Genomic DNA, 16,469 nt, shown 5'->3' with positions numbered 1-16,469 from the left:
ATAATAATAATTTTATTCTTATATACCGCCATACCGAAAAAGTTCTAGGCAGTTCACAACAAGGTGAGCTGATACATGGGATACAGATAAAATACAAATTAGAATAATGGACTTAAAAACAGATAAATACAGAAAGCATTTACAATATAATGCAGAAAATACCGGCATGGCAGGGAAAGAAGTAATACATAGAACAGATAAATTCCATCAAGTTGAATATAAGGAACTTGATTGAAAAAATGAAGCAGAATGCATTAATATACCAGCCTATCAAAGAGTTGAGTCTTTAACAATTTTCTAAAATCAAGATAGGAAGAAACCTCTAACATAATTTAGTAATTTAATTAAGTATTTTTCCCTATCTGTCCTGGCAGCTCACAATCTAACTGTTACCTGGGGCACTGGAGGGTTACGTGACTTGCCACATCATACCTTATGCTACATGTTTACCTTGTTGGGCAGACTGGACGGATCGTACACGTCTTTATCTGTGATAATCTACTATATTATAATCGCATAAAAATATCCATAAAAAGGCACAAAGCGGCAGATGGACTAAGAACATTGCACATTTATGACTGCAGCAATACAAAGGCAGTGGGCCAAAAGTAGGGCCTGCTGGATCTTAAAGAGACTTGTCTAAGGTAATACTCCCACTCTCCAATATCCCATAGCACCGATCCCCAACCATCCTGAATAGACTCCCCAACACCATGGATCTTGCATGTTGCAGTAGGCCTAATAGACTACTGCAACATACTATATCTCCCCTGCCCAGTGGCCACGATAAAACAACTACAAACAATACAAAGCATAGCCCTAAGACTCATCTAGTCGCTGAAAAAAATACAACCACATCATAGAGGCATACCACGACTCACACTGGCTCCCAATACAAGCCAGAGTACACTTCAAATTCTACTGCCTACTATTTAAACCTATAAATGGAGACAGCCTAACCTACTGGAACAACCGACTAATTCAATCCACCTCAACCAGACACTGAAGAACCCACACACAATTCACACACCCGCCAACCAAAAATGTAAAACGAAGAAAACTGTATGACAACCTACTGGCCACCAGAGCAGCGAAACTGGACAGACAACTCACCAATCTGCTGATCTTGATCAGAGACCACAAAACCTTTAAAAAAGAAACAAAAACCCTACTCTTCAAAAAATACATAAAACCAATATAACACAACTAGATCTGTCCCAAGCTTCACCTGCAATACTCCTTAGCACATTAGAAAATGTTCTAACTATTCCTTATGTATTTCTTAATATCATGACAATTCTTATGTAATCCGCCTTGAACCGCAAGGTAATGGCGGAATAGGAATCACGAATGTAATGTAATCTGAGTGTGGCGCAGTGGTTAAAGCTCCAGCCTCAGCACCGTGAGGTTGTGGGTTCAAACCCACGCTGCACCTTGTGACCCTGGGCAAGTCACTTAATCCCCCCCATTGCCCCAGGTACATTTGATAGTGAGCCCGCTGGGACAGATAGGGAAAAATGCTTGAGTACCTGAATAAACTCATGTAAACCGTTCTGAGCTCTCCTGGGAGAATGGTATAGAAAATTGACTAAATAAATTAATTACCAGCAAAACACATTCTTCTGACCCACAGTTAGGGTTACCAGATTTTCCTGAAGGAAAATCTGGAACCATGGCCACGCCACCCAATTCCGCTTGCATCCCCCCCTCCAGCCCCACCCACCTTAACTTGTTCATGCGTCGGTTCATGCGTCAATGATGTCACGCACGTACGCAGATTTGACGTGATGACATCACATGTGACGTTACTGCGTTGCATCCGCGCATTCACAGATGACGCCCGGACATCAGAAGCTTTTCAAAACCCAAAGTGCCAGATTTTGGAAAGCCGCCCGGGGAAATCCGGACATCTGGTAACCCTACCTACAAGGGTTATCCCTGATGTCTAGAGGCAGGGTCAGAATTAATCCCTAGTATCTCATCCCCTATAGACTGTTGCATGAAAACGGCACCGTTCAACCCCCTTGGAGTAGTCTTAAGGTACTGCTGCTAGAGGTCATGCTGCCAAATAAGGAGATTTATTTTTGTGTGGTGTGAGATGCCTGTTGGATGGGGCTTCTGATTGGGGAGGTCTTTGTTGAGGGGATCAGAGGGTTGGCATGCCAAATGTTTGCTACACATAAACATTGGGAACCACATGGATCTTGACTTCAGATGTCATCCCTGAAGACAAGAGACAAGATCCACTAGGATCTCGAAAGCTCATCAATATCATGGATCATTTCTATAAAATTTGCTACACAGTTTCAGAATCTGTAGTGAAAGTTCACATTTTCTGATGTTAAAATTCATTGAAAAAGTCTTCAATACTCATCTAGCACGTATGGCATGTTTCACATTTACTTAGGTGCTGATGGCCTCAGAGTACATTATATCAATGCATTAGCATGACAATATTGTCTCAATCTCACTTCTATTGAAAATCTTAATTAACTTTCTTCAAGTCAGTCCAGACTGCTCGTACTTGGCAGTGTTGTTCTGAGATATACCATAGAAACCAGGAGTAGGTTTAATGTCTCAAGTGTCATTAAGATTGGAATAAAGTAATTAGAAATGGTTTGAGGCTTTCATATTCCTGGAAGAGAAAAACAAAACAAAAAGAATCCAAGTGACACCTTTTTTATTGGACTAACTAGAGCAGTGAATTGCAAACTGTGTGCCGCGGCACACTAGCGAGATTGCAGGTGTGCCGCGAGGCACTGACTCCTCTCGTGGAGATAGACACATCCTGTAGACCAGGGGTGCCCACACTTTTTGGGCTTGCGAGCTACTTTTAAAATGACTAAGTCAAAATGATCTACCAACAATAAAATTTTAAAAAAACACAACGCACACTGTACGCATAGAAAATGTTAATTATCATTTATATTCTGGGTTTTTTTTCAAAGAGATCAAGGCAGATGACTTTATGCAATGTCACTTCAGTAATAACCATACAAAAATAGACAAATATACCCCCTCCCTTTTTACTAAACCGCAATAGCGGTTTTTAGTGCAGGGAGCTGTGCTGAATGCCCTGCGCTACTCTCGATACTCATAGGCTCTCTGTGCTAAAAACCACTATTGCGGTTTTGTAAAAGGGGGCCATAGTGCAAAATATAGACAGCAGATATAAATTCTCAAAATGGCCACATTTTGATCACTAAATTGAAAATAAAATCATTTTTCCTACCTTTGTTGTCTGGACATTATTCAAATCTTGTTGGTCCCAGGCTCTGGTTGTCTTCTGATAACTTCCTTGCCAGGGTCTCCTTCTTTCTTCTTTCTTCGTGCTAACCATCCATCTTCTATCTCTGTCCTCCCCTTTCATTTCCCTTCCCTCCCCTGGAAGTCTGGCATCTTTCCTTTTTTTCATCTCCATCCACAGATCCACCTTTCTCAACTACCTTTTCATTGAGCATCTCTCCCTCCTTCCCCACCACCCCAGGGTCCATCATCTCTCCCTTTCATTTTCCAACTACCCTCCTATCCAGTATCTCTTTCCCCCCCCCCTCCACACCATCCCTTGTGTCCAACTTCTCTTCCTTTCTGTTCCTTCCCTCCCTAAATCCACCATCTCTCACCCACTCCTCTGTTTTTAGACCCATTATTTATTCCCCCCCCCAAAGTCCGGCATATTCACGTCTCTTTGAACTCCCCTTCCCTCCCTCCCTCCGTATATTTCTACAGCAGGGCCCCGAAGGCTTGCACCCCACCCCTTGAAGGCCTGCCTTTCCTCCTGAAGGTCTGCACCCCCCAAAGGCCTGCACATTCCCCCCTGAAGGCCTGCCCCTGCCCTCCTCCCCCCCCCCCGGAAGACCTGCATGTTCCTCCCTGCCCTCCCACATCCTTTGACCTAATTCCTGCAGGGAGCATCCTGCAGAGAGGATCGCTAGTACTTTAGCAATCCTTGCAGGTTGCCATAGGCCTCAGGAGCTGTCTTCCCTCTGCCCCAATCCTGCCTCTGTCTCAGAGGAGGGGCAGGACCACGACAGAGGGAAGACAGCTCCTGAGGCCAATGGCAACCTGCAAGAATTGCTAAAAGTACCGGGAGGCCAGGGAGAAAGCCGGATGTCACCCAGCAGCAGCTACAGCAAGATGTGGACCAATGGGGCCAAGCCCAAACTCTCCGTGGAGAGCAACGAGGGCAAGCTGTCCTGTGCTGACTATATCAACGCGTCCCCCGCCAGCGGCTCTATGACCTGCACCCCTCCCGATTGCTATCTAAACCCGACTCCCTTCCCCGCTCCTTCAAGCATGTCCACAGCCAGAAGGACGAGAGCGCGTTACGCCCCTCTGCTGCCTGCTCTGCGCCGAGGACTCCTCTTCCTCCTTCACCAGCAGCGGCAGCCTGGGGGGCCTGGAGAGCGGCGGGGACTGAATGAGCTGACTTTTGATTGGCCAGCGTTCTTCAAGAGGCGGGCCAGTCAGGAGGGGGGAAAAAAAACAGAAGTGAAGGGAACCTGGCTCTGCGATCGACTGGGGTTGTCTGAGTGATCGACCAGTCGATCGCGATCGACGTATTGGGTACCCCTGCTGTAGACAGTCAGCTGGCACCAGCACCTCTCCTACTACCCGGCATCTCTCCTCTCCATGCCTCTTCTGTTGAGCACACCCCCCCTCCCCCACTGGCAGCTCGGGGCCTTCGCGCATGCATAGACATTGGTGTGATGACATCATACATGCACGTGATATCATCGTGTCAACATCTGCCCACTTCTGGGTGCTCTCCAGCCGCGGCCCCCTGTTTATCCTGCCGTGGCTCCGGATATTTTGTGAGACACGGAACTAGGGCATGATTAGATTAGCTTTCAAAGGTAATCCTTCTTCAGATTAGAGAATGAAATCAAAGATGCAGTATAGAATTATTTAAGAAACTTGGGCAGCGCTAACAAGTTTTATCTGAATATTACGTCTTGTTTACTGCAGGACGGGGTTTGTGTCGTGGTGCGTGCATTCTGTGAATCAATTATGCATGACTATTTTATAAGCTGCCTCAAATTTTGTCGTGGTATAAAAGTTTAACAGAATAAACAGGCGCGTGATGCAAAACTTGGGGACCTGTATGTTAATGGGCAGTAAAAGTTTGCGGTTAGCACTTGTTAAATATGAAATTAACAAGCAGTGCAGATTTTTTTTGTCACAGTGGCTGATTTTAGTATGTGGTAATTGTTACTGTGCTCCCACAGTGACACACTGCACTCATTCTGTGCTAACTGCTTAGAGAACTTTGGTAAAGACTGTGGGATTTTCTAGCATGTCAACAGAACCAAAAGAAGGGAGGTCCAAACTCGTCTGCAGTAAAAAAAAACAGTCAGGAACAAACAAACCAAAACTGCAGATATGTACAACGATATAGGCGAATTTTATTGTGACAAGCAAACTATATATTAAAACCTTTTTACCAAACGGGGGAACCCAACAAATATTGAAAAAGATAATATAAAACCAAACAGATGATGTGTCACGCCGAGAGTCTCTGCAAATAGTAAAAATCGCTAGCAGAGACTCTCGGTGTGACACATCATCTGTTTGGTTTTATATTATCTTTTTCAATATTTGTTGTGACATATGTTTTTTCCTTTATCTACCATGGACCCCTGATGAAGGTTGTCCGAAACACGGACCGTGTTAGGTCCCCCGTTTGGTAAAAAGGTTTTAATATATAGTTTGCTTGTCACAATAAAATCTTCTAGCATGTACCCATACAGTTACATGCAAGGTAAATGTACAACAATTAGCACAGATGCACTTGCCGCCTTCTGTTTAATGACAGTGCAACGTGAAGTACCATGTACCAATGAAGTGCCAATAAACAGTTCACGCCCCCAGCTTGACCCTTGATAACAGCCCTGGATGTCACTAGTAGCTGGAACGGAGCAGTTACTTGTGGAGTGGGCATCCTAAATCGGAAGGTCTTTTGCATGAAAAATAATGCTAGCCAGGGCACATCCAGAAGGTACTGCAAACAAGACATTCTTAACTATGCCCTAATAAATATTAAGCCTTGTTTCTGTTTTCTATCGACCATGCTGCTTAAATAAATTGGGGTTAATGAACCAATGAAGTGCCGATAAACAGTCCACTCTATAACAAGGTGTGCAATTATTTGTTTATTTAATTGGATTTACATTCCTTCCTCCCAGAAGAACTCACAAGTTAACATGCATTAATAAATTAGGGGGGAAATTCTGTATAGGATGCCAGTCTCAGCAGCCGCCTAAGAAGCGGCTGAGAATTGCAGACGGGTATCCTATACAGAATCGCGTCTGCCCTAACGGACAGATGCCTAACCCTGCCTGACCTCCCTGATGATCTAACCAAAGCTCATGTCACAGGTTCCGGTTAGAGAATCACGCCTGAGTGATCCCTTGCCATCAGCTGATGCACCAGGAAGGAGGCCTAAGACACCAATTGACCCAGGTGCTTAAGGCCTCTTCTATGGGAGGGGCCTTAGGCATCAGAATGCACCGGGAAGGAGAAGGCCTGCCATTTTGGAGTGGTGGGCCTGCTGGCTGGAGGGTGTAACGTCCCTCTGGCCAGACTTTCTTCTGGAAAGGTCCGGGGGTGGGTGGGGGGGGGGTTGTGTGGGGGTTGGGGCAAAAGGGTACTGGGTGAGTCTACACCCAGGAGGGTGCCAAGGAGGTCTACTGGTGTGTGAGGGGTCTGAAAGGGGGTGTCGCCGGTTGATGGGGGGGGATGGAAAGTTATGGAGGTTCAGGGGCAGGAGGTAGTGGGCTTCCCTCCATCCCAGCTCTTCAGGAAGGGTTCATGGGCATGAGGGAGTGGGCATCCCTCCTGTTGGCCAACTTCATGGAGTGGGGGGGGGGGTTTCCCTGCTGCAGCTGCTCAGCTGATCACGGTAGGGGGGTTCCCTTGCCACGATCGGCTCAGGGCCATGTCTATTTGAGATGTAGGCCAGCATTTTTCTGGCCTACATTTCAGATGTTTGTCATAGCCCTAGGGAGAGGGTGGTTTAAGCTCTCCCAAGGCCACTTTCAGGTGAAACCACTCCCATACCCAACCTTGGACAAGCTATAGTGTCCCGTGCATCCCAATTGGCTGCTAGATAGCGGTAGGACGCCTACCACTGCCTATAGTCAGGACGCCTGTTTATAGAATCTGCCCCTTAGGACCTGATTCTACGTATATATAGCATCCAAAAAATGCCAACCAGAATGGCACTTAGTGTGATTCTACAAGGTGCATGTGCCTTTTATAGAATCACGCTAAGCACCAATGCATCACATAACTTTTAGGTGCACCCTTTAGTCCAGCTAAAACCAGGCCTAAATGCCTGCACCTAAGTTGTGCGTGGATTGGTTGTATTCTATAAATATGTGCATAACTTTTAGGAACACCCTTGATCCAGCCATGCCCCTCCCCTGCCCACAACCCTTTTCAAATTCATTCTCTAGAACCGGAGCATACTTTTCATAGAATCGCACTTTCCAAGCTATATGTGCAACTTTGAATTTGTTCCACTTAGCATCAATTACGAGGTATTAGTTGCCAATTTTTGGAGCCCATTAGGCCAATTAGTCAATTAAGTTGTGTATGCAAATCGGCTGTATGTAATGTAAATATTCTCAATAGAAACTCAGATGGGTTTTTTTCCCCCTATATTTATTTACAGATGTTCAGATTCTACCAGACCAGAAACAGTTCGTCCTTGCTTATTGCCATGCAGAAAAGACTGCCTTGTTACGCCTTTTAGCGAGTGGACACCATGCCCCACCATATGCCAGCAGGGTAAATGTGTGTTCTTTACTCCTAATAGTTTTCAGTTTTATTTTTAATGTGCACTCAGAATTCCTGTTTCTTCACTTGAATAGGAATGATTCTGGACCAGAACTTGACCATGGAGAATCAGGTTGATGCCTTGGTATGAAAAGGCTTTCACGCGTTACACAAATTGCGCATAATTAGAGCATATTTTGATGTTTCATCTTTGAGATTGCTGGTACAATATTTGGTTTTGATCCAGCTCGATTACTGCAACATTCTTTCCTTCGCTGATGCTCAAAAAAAATCTTTACAGATTGCGCATGATTCAGAATGCAATTATTTGATTGATTTTCAATCTGAAAAAAATCGATCATATTACGCCTTTTCTTCGCAAACTGCATTGGCTGCCGGTCAAGACCTGTATGAAGTTTGAGTTTGGTTGTTTTTGCTTCAACGTAGCATCTGGCCTTATACCCAATTATCTTGTGGATTTGTTTATATTTGTTAATTTAAAATGCTCTAGACCAGGGGTGCCCACACTTTTTGGGCTTGCGAGCTACTTTTAAAATGACCAAGTCAAAATGATCTACCAACAATAAAATAAAAAAAACCCACAAAGCACACTGTATGCAGAGAAAATGTTAATTATCATTTATATTCCGGGTTTTTTTCAAAGAAGTTAAGGCAGATGGCTCTATGCACTGTCACCTCAGTAACAACCATACAAAAATAGACAAATATACCCCTTCCCTTTTTACTAAACCGCGATAGCAGTTTTTAGTGCAGGTTGCTGCTCTGAATGCCCCGCGCTGCTCATGACACTCATAGGCTCCCTGCGTTAAAAACCGCTATTGCGGTTTAGTAAAAGGGGGCCATAGTGCAAAATATAGACAGCAGATATAAATTCTCAAAACGGACACATTTTGATCACTAAATTGAAAATAAAATCATTTTTCCTACCTTTGTTGTCTGGTGATTTCATGAGTCTCTGGTTGCACTTTCTTCTTCTGACTGTGCATCCAAAATTTCTTCCCTGCTTTTATACTGTATGCTTTCAGCCTGTGTGCTTCCTCTCTTCCAGACCTCATTCCCTCCCCCAACTTTTTCTTCCTCTCTCCCTGCCCTTTCTTTCTCCCTGCCTCCCTTTCTTTTTTCTTTCTTCTGTCCTTTTTATCTTTCTTTCTTTTTCCCTTCTTTCCTTCTATCCCCCTGCCTGCCCCCTTTCTTTCTTTCTCCCTGCCCTTCCACAAGCCACTGCCGCCACCATCTGGGAATAGGCACCCAAGCCACTGTCGCCCCAAGCTCTCCTTGCAGAAGCGTCGGGCCGACCAGCAAACCTCTCCCCGAAGTCAATTCTGCCGTCGGAGAGGAAATTCCAGGCCAGCCAGGTAGTGATTGGCTGGCCCGGAATTTCCTCTACGACAGCAGAATTGACTTCGGGGAGAGGAAGGCTGATCGGCCCAGTAGATTGTAAAGGCAACGCGAGTCTATCACGATCAAGTGTTCGGGAGGGAGTGCCAACAGGAAAGAGTGGGCACTTTTGGTGGGGTTCAGGGGTTCCCTCTTACCGGCTGCTCAGCTGATTGCAGGGAGAATTCCTTGCTGCAATCAGTCTAGTGGACGCCATCTATTTGAAATGTAGGCCAGAATTTCAATGGCCTAATCTTCAGGCGCCTATCGCAGACCTAATGAGATGCCTAGGACCGCTTAAGCTCACCTAAGGCCACTTCCAGGTGAAACCATGCCCACGCCCAGCCTTGGGCGAGTTTAAGTATCTCCAGGCGCCTCCCTGTACCCGCGACAGATGCCTACAGTATAGGCGCCTGCCTTGTTTTTTTGTTGTTTTTTTAATGTGCATCCTGATTGGCTGGTTAGATATCAGTAGGATGCCTGCCGCTGCCTACAATCGGGACACCATTTATAGAATTTGCCTCATAATGTTAAGAGCACCAAAATTCAAATATAAAACATAAGGACAACCATACAACTGCATAAAAGTACGAGGGCAATTTGAAAAATATGGTAAAAAATCAAGTTAAAAAAACATATTTTTAAAAAAATGTTATATTTCTCAACATGGTCTCCATCGTGGGCTATACACTTAGGCCCTCTTTTACTAAGATGCACTAACTGATTAGCACGCGCTAATCGCTAACGCATGCATGTTAGTCTATGGATGTGTTAGCGTTTAGCGTGTGCTAATTCGATTAGCGCAGGCTAATCAGTTAGCGCACCTTAGTAAAAGAGGGGGTTAGTCCAGTAAGTTTCAAGATGTTTTCATCCTGTCAGAAAAATATGGCTTTGCCAAATAATAAAATATATATATATATATTTGTTTTAACTTGGTTTTTACTGAACTTTTTAAACCACCCTTGTAGATATATCAGACTTAGCAGATAAAGACAGATTGTTCCCAGGGTAGGGAGAACGAGAGGGCACTCTCTAAAATTGAAAGGGGAAAGATTCCGTACAAACATAAGGAAGTTCTTCTTCACCCAGAGAGAGGTAGAAAACTGGAATGCTCTTCTGGAGTCTTTTATAGGGGGAAAACACCTTCCAGGGGTTCAAGACAAAGTTGGACAAGTTCCTGTTAAACTGGAACGTACGCAGGTGAGGCTGGACTCATTTAGAGCACTGGTCTTTGACCTGGGGGCTGCCGCGTGAGCGGACTGCTGGGCACGATGGACCACTGGTCTGACCCAGCAGCGGCAATTCTTATGTTCTTATGTATTAATAGGAGGTGGAATAATCAACATATACCCACTTAGTGTATGAATGCGATGTCACCTAAGTGATTAGATTCTACAAAACAAGATAAGTCCTTTCAAAAAGCCCTACAAAATAAACTGCCAGAGTAAAAACAGAAGTAATACTTTAGAAATAGCAATAAATAAGAATAGCCTTACTAAAAACAAAAGTAGTGCCCTCACTATGGAGTCCTTTTACTAAGGAGCGCTAGTCCGTCTTAGCGCGCGCTAAATGCTAATGCGTCCATTATGTCCTATGGATGCTTTAGCATGTGTTAGCATTTAGGACGTGCTAATTTTTAGCGTGCGCTATGACGCACTAGCGCACCTTAGGAAAAGGACCCCTATGTAACCGAAGCACTATTGAAAAAGAAGCGATACACTCACTGCTGTGTCCTTTTAAAAGTAGCAGTAAATAAAAATAGGAATAAATAAAAATAAGCCAGAGTCAAAACAGTAGTATAGTGCAAACACTTCTCAACTTCTATTTAACAGCGGCACTAGAATCAACAATAGAAGTGATGTACTAAACCCCCTTTTACAAAAACATAGCGCAGTTTTTAGCACTGGCCGCGGTGGTAACAGCTCTGATGCTCATAGAATTCCTATGAGCGTCGGAACTGTTAACGCTGCAACCAGCGTTAAAACCGTGCTACGGTTTTGTAAAATGGGGTAACTTACTAAACGTCTGTGTCCTTTAAAAGTAGCAATACGAGGGGGTGCTGAAAAGTTCTCAACCCAACCCACCAACTTCCTAAATTCTGAGCGTTATTTTGCCACTTTAGCTGAAAAGAGTGCTTTCTTATTTTGTTAAGTACCAATTTGCAGAAACGAAATTCTGTTTTGACATTATTTCAGATCATAGATTGAACCATGTCCATGTTATTTTCTTCTTGGTTGGGCTGAGAACTTTTAAGCACCCCCTCATACTGTGATCAGTTTCAGTGTCTGGTAACCAGAGCTGAAATTGTGATGTCGTAATGCCTCATTCCACCAATAAGAGCCAACCTCATTAGTGATGTCACAATGGCTTGATTGTCCTATACTTGGCTCACTTTTATTACATACGAGGGGGTGCTGAAAAATCTCAACCCAACCCACCAACTTCCTAAATTCTGAGCGTTATTTTGCCACTGTAGCGAAAAGGAGTGTCATCTTATTTGATTAAGTGCCAATTTGCAGAAATAAAATTCTCTGTTTTGACATTGTTTCATATCATTAATTGAACCATATCCACGTCATTCTCTTATTGGCTGAGCAGAGAACTTTTCAGCAAATATAGGAACAGCTTATATGTTTGGTCTGTGGCAATATTTATTTATTTATGCATTTAAGAGTTTTCATAATTGTTTATTAACATATTTTTAAAAATATGTTTATTAAGAGCTCCTATAGCTCCTGACGCAGCCCCTGGAAGGGGTAAAACATGTCCATGTCAAGCTACTGCCCATTTTAAGTGTAGTTTCTTTATGAATTTCTGCTGAAAGAACTTTTCCATCTGATCTGCTTCTTCATAATAAACATAAGTATAGCCATATTGGGTCAGACCAATGGTTCATCTAGCCCAGTATCCTGTTTCCACAGTGACCAACCCAGGTCACAAGTGCCTGGTAAAAACCCAAATAGTAGCAATGTTCTATGCTACTGATCCCAAGGCAAGCATTGGCTTCCCCCATGTCTGCATCAATAACAGACTATGGACTTTTCCTCCAGGAACTTGTCCAACCCATTTTCTTAAACCCATCTACTTTAATTGCTGTTACCACATCCCCTGGCAATGAGTTCCAGAGCTTAAGTATTCTTGAATGAAAAAGATATTTCCTCCTATTTTTTTCTAAGGTATTCTCTGTAACTTTATTAGGTGTGCTTAGTCTTTGTAATTTTTGATGGAGTAAAAAAATTGATTCACTTGTACCCATGTAACTACTCATATTTTAATTTTGTTGTCATCCTTTTTGCCCCTCAAGGACTCTAGACATGGTAATTGTGCAGGGAAAACCTTAAGGTTATATATAGGTAAATAAGGTACTAAACCACGGTAATGGTTTTTACCACGGCTCAAAGCGCTAAATGCTCCAACGCTGTTCTGACGCTCATAGGAATTCCATGAGCATAAGAGCGTTTAGCATGCCGGGCCATGGTAGAAACCTCTACCCCGGCTTAGTAAAAGAGGGCCTTACTCTATAATGTAAATGAGAAAGACATGGGAGAAGCCGCTGCTTGCCCTTGATAGGTAACATGGAATATTGCTACTCGGTTTTGGCCAGGTACTAGTGACCTGGATTGGCCACCGTAAGAACGAGCTACTGGGCTTGATGGACCATTACTCTGACCCAGTATGGCTGTTCTTATGGTCTTATGTGAGCCAAGTATAGGACAATTAAGCCATTGTAGCATCACTGATGAGGCTGGTTCTGAGGCACTGTGGAATGAGGCATTATGACATCACAATCTCAGCTCTGGAATGTTGTACTCATTGGGGTTCCGGAATCTTGCTATTCTTTGAGATGTTGGAATATTGCTACTCCTTGGATTTTGGCCAGGTACTAGTGACCTGGATTGGCCACCCTGAGAACAGGCTGTTCTTATGGTCCTATGTGTGCCAAGTATAGGACAATCAAGCCAATGTAGCATCACTGATGAGGCACTGTGGAATGAGGCATTATGACATCACAATCTCAGCTCTGAAATGTTGCTCTCAAAGGGGTTCCGGAATCTTGCTATTCTTGAGATGCTGGAATATTGCTACTCCTTGGGTTTTGGCAAGGTATTAGTGACCTGGATTTGCCACCGTGAGAACGGGGGCTTGATGGACCACTGCTCTGACCCAGTAAGGCTATTCTTATGTTCTTAATTCTGACATTGTTCATGAACTGAATGCAGATGGTATTATAGTAAAGGGAGAGTGGGGAGTCAGTATTTTTCCAAACTATAGTTTCACCCTGCCAGAGAAGAGACAGTGGGCTTAGAACGATTTTTGTACCCCTCCGTATTTGTGCCTCACAGTGCTGAAATGAGTTGACGGGGAACGCAATGTTTTCCCATGCACGCTTTGTAATTTCCACTCTAGCAGCTTATTTTCAGCTTGAAAATTAACCTCACACGAGGAGGGAGAATAAATGAGTTCTGATTTAGCTGCTTAATTATTTTATGGTTCATGTTTATTAAATAATCCTCCACAATTAAAATGAATAGAAATTAATTATTTTTATCCTGCCTGATTTAGCTCCCATTGCAATGTAGTTCTAAATTACATCTTCTCATTTGTGAGACTTTGCTGCTCACTGAATGCATTATTGATATGTTTGAACTGGAGAATGTTTAATTTATTTTGTAGTTAAGAATGGAACAGGGAAACTCTTTTATAAAACTGTGAAAGCGAGGACATGATATTATTCTAGGATAATTAACAGCAATGTAATTTACAAATGTCTTCTGCCCTGTGTTGCTGGGAGTGCTCCTTTGATGATGTTCTGTTGCTCTATGACTTCCAGTCAATACAGTATAGCCTTTTGATTGCAATGCTTAGGCACAGAAATAAAATTAGCCTCCTATAACCAGGCTATATGAGATATAGACTTATTTTTAGCTGGCAGTTTCCTTCTGGTCCTTTGAACGTCTGTCTCTTCTAAATTGGTTATGTTGTATGTTCATTTACATCTACTGGGTCTAGGACAATTCATTGTGGCTGATTCAGCAAGGTCATATCATTGCTGAATCAGCTACGACAAATTGTCCACAGCTGCACCTGACCCCAGAGTAGGAGCACACCCACAACCCCCCCCAAAGGTAAGAGCACCTCCTGCTCGCACCAGCCTTGGCTCCCTTCTGAAATCACGTCCTGGTCTCGTGACTAGGAAGTGACATCGGGAGGGAGCCAAAGCTGACCGAGCAAGGGGTGGAAGATGCTGCTTGCACCTGCAAACTTTTTAAAAGGTATGCAGGGGGTGGGTAAAGAGGAGGAAATGCACCAGTGGGGGGGAGGGGGGAGAGGGGAGGAGGAGAGGCATCGGCAGGAGGGGAGGAGAGAAGGCACCGGTTGGTGGGGGCGAAGAAGAGGAGAGGCATCAGTGGGTGGGGGAGAGGAGGAGGAGAGGCATCGGCAGGAGGGATGGAGAGAAGGCACTGGTGGGGGGCAAAGAGAGGAAAGGCATCGGTAGTTGGGCAAGGGAAAGAGGAGAGGCATCGGTAGGAGAGGAGGAGAGAAGGCACTGGGTTGAGGGGGGGAGCGAAGAAGAAGAGAGGCATCGGCCGTGGGGAGGAGGAGGAGAGGCGCCGGCGAGGGGGAGGATGGAAAAGAGGAGATGAACCAGTGAGATGAGGAGAAGCACTGATGGGGGGGCTGGACAAGGAGAGGTACAGTTTATCACGGCTGTTGTAAAGAGGACGATTCATCACAGCCGTAATGAAATGTCCGTGCAATAAATCATCCCATTCCACCCTCCCCCTCCCCCTTTCTAATCTAGTTAGGTAGCAACAACCTTTAGCTAAGTGTCAAAAACCACTACTGTCTCTGGAACCTGGTACCTCAGCCCTCTGACACTTTGTACCCATGTTCCTTCCCTGCGTAGATACTCTTCAAAAATCATCTTCATTTCTTGTACAATACCACAGGCTCTAGCTGACCTCTGTTGCTCCCTTTACTTCTTCACAATAAAGAGAAGGCCTAAAGGAAGTGCTATAACTGTGGTTATTTTAGGAAAACACAACTTTTCATTAACACAAGTTGTAAGAGCATAAGAACTTCTATACTGGGTCACACCTGGCCATGTATCCTGATTCTAACAGTGGCCAATTCAGGTCACAAGTATCTGACATAGGTACTTACGTTGCTTTATAAGACAGACACAGCCTATACGCCTATGCGTGTTTATAAAATAGGTTACTCAAAAGCGCCTGCACAAACACTACATCTGCAAAGTGTTAGGGATAATTTTGTGCATGATTATGCTGCCAATTATGCATGCACATAGTGTAGAAAATACATGCACAAGGGCCAATTCCACCTTTATTCCATCATTTTATAGAACACGCTTAGAAAATTGCGCATGTAAATTCTAATTATTCTAATTGTTAATTGATAACTAAGTTGCATGTGCAGTTTGGCAATGTGCACAGATTTGTGCATGCAACTTTGGCCATAATATACAAGAATCCAGTCCAAAATGCTTATTTTGTCTGTGTACACCACAGGCAGTTTTATAAACACCTGCTTGTGCAAGATAAAACATACTCAACTCATAAAATTACATCCCCCCCAGTATGTGTGTACCTTCAGTGAAAACATTGGATTAGAGTGTGTGTGTTTTAAAGTGCCATGTATTTTGCAGTTACATACATTAGTAAATATTTACTCTATAAAATTTATACCATCTCTTTGGAATTCTCTTCCATCTTCAGTACGTCTTGAACTTAGATATCCAATATTCAGAACTTTACTAAAAATGCATCTCTTTCTTTTGTAGATTTGTTATAGTTGCCCTTTATCTTTATTTTCCGTTATTTTGCACCCACACATCCGGGGGGGGGGGGGGGGAGCGGGAGGGGGTATATCTTTTGTTTTGGTATTATTCCTGATGGTAATGTTGGATGGGGGAGGAAATTTTTTTTTTGTATAGATTCTGATTGTTTATAAGTGCTTATTTGATTATTATTGTTTGTATTTAAATTGTATTGCACTTTTTGTTGGCATTAAAAACTAAATAAAGCTAAAAAAATGCATCTCTCTGAATAGGCTTTCTCAATTCAGTTTGATGACTCTAATATGGTTCATATTTACGAGCATTGTTGTCTGCAATTATTCTCAATATTTTTCAATTTTTAATCTTAATTTAATTTTAATTTTTTGTTTGTTTTTGAGAAATAGATAATTTTATTGTGTTTTATAAATTCTGTGAACTGCTCTGTTATTGTACAAGGAAGGGCGGTATATTAAATAAAATAAACCATAATTTA

At 43.3% G+C, this 16,469-nt stretch overlaps 1 protein-coding gene across 7 annotated transcripts in view; it reads left to right on the top strand.

The window, feature by feature from the left end:
- The window catches only part of THSD7B (thrombospondin type 1 domain containing 7B), a 924,116-nt gene that overhangs the window by 441,648 nt on the left and 465,999 nt on the right, over positions 1-16,469 (top strand). For 5 of the 7 annotated variants that reach the window (XM_033944565.1, XM_033944563.1, XM_033944559.1 and 2 more), the window contains one exon: positions 7,676-7,797. In XM_033944565.1, the coding sequence (XP_033800456.1) occupies positions 7,676-7,797 (122 nt within the window). The remainder of the gene's footprint in view (positions 1-7,675; positions 7,798-16,469) is intronic. The other 2 variants (XM_033944564.1, XM_033944562.1) reach the window with 1 other exon arrangement.

This window comes from Geotrypetes seraphini, chromosome 5, assembly GCF_902459505.1.
Source record: "Geotrypetes seraphini chromosome 5, aGeoSer1.1, whole genome shotgun sequence".
NCBI classification, from domain to species: domain Eukaryota; kingdom Metazoa; phylum Chordata; class Amphibia; order Gymnophiona; family Dermophiidae; genus Geotrypetes; species Geotrypetes seraphini.
This window is presented reverse-complemented; position numbering and strand designations above follow the sequence as displayed.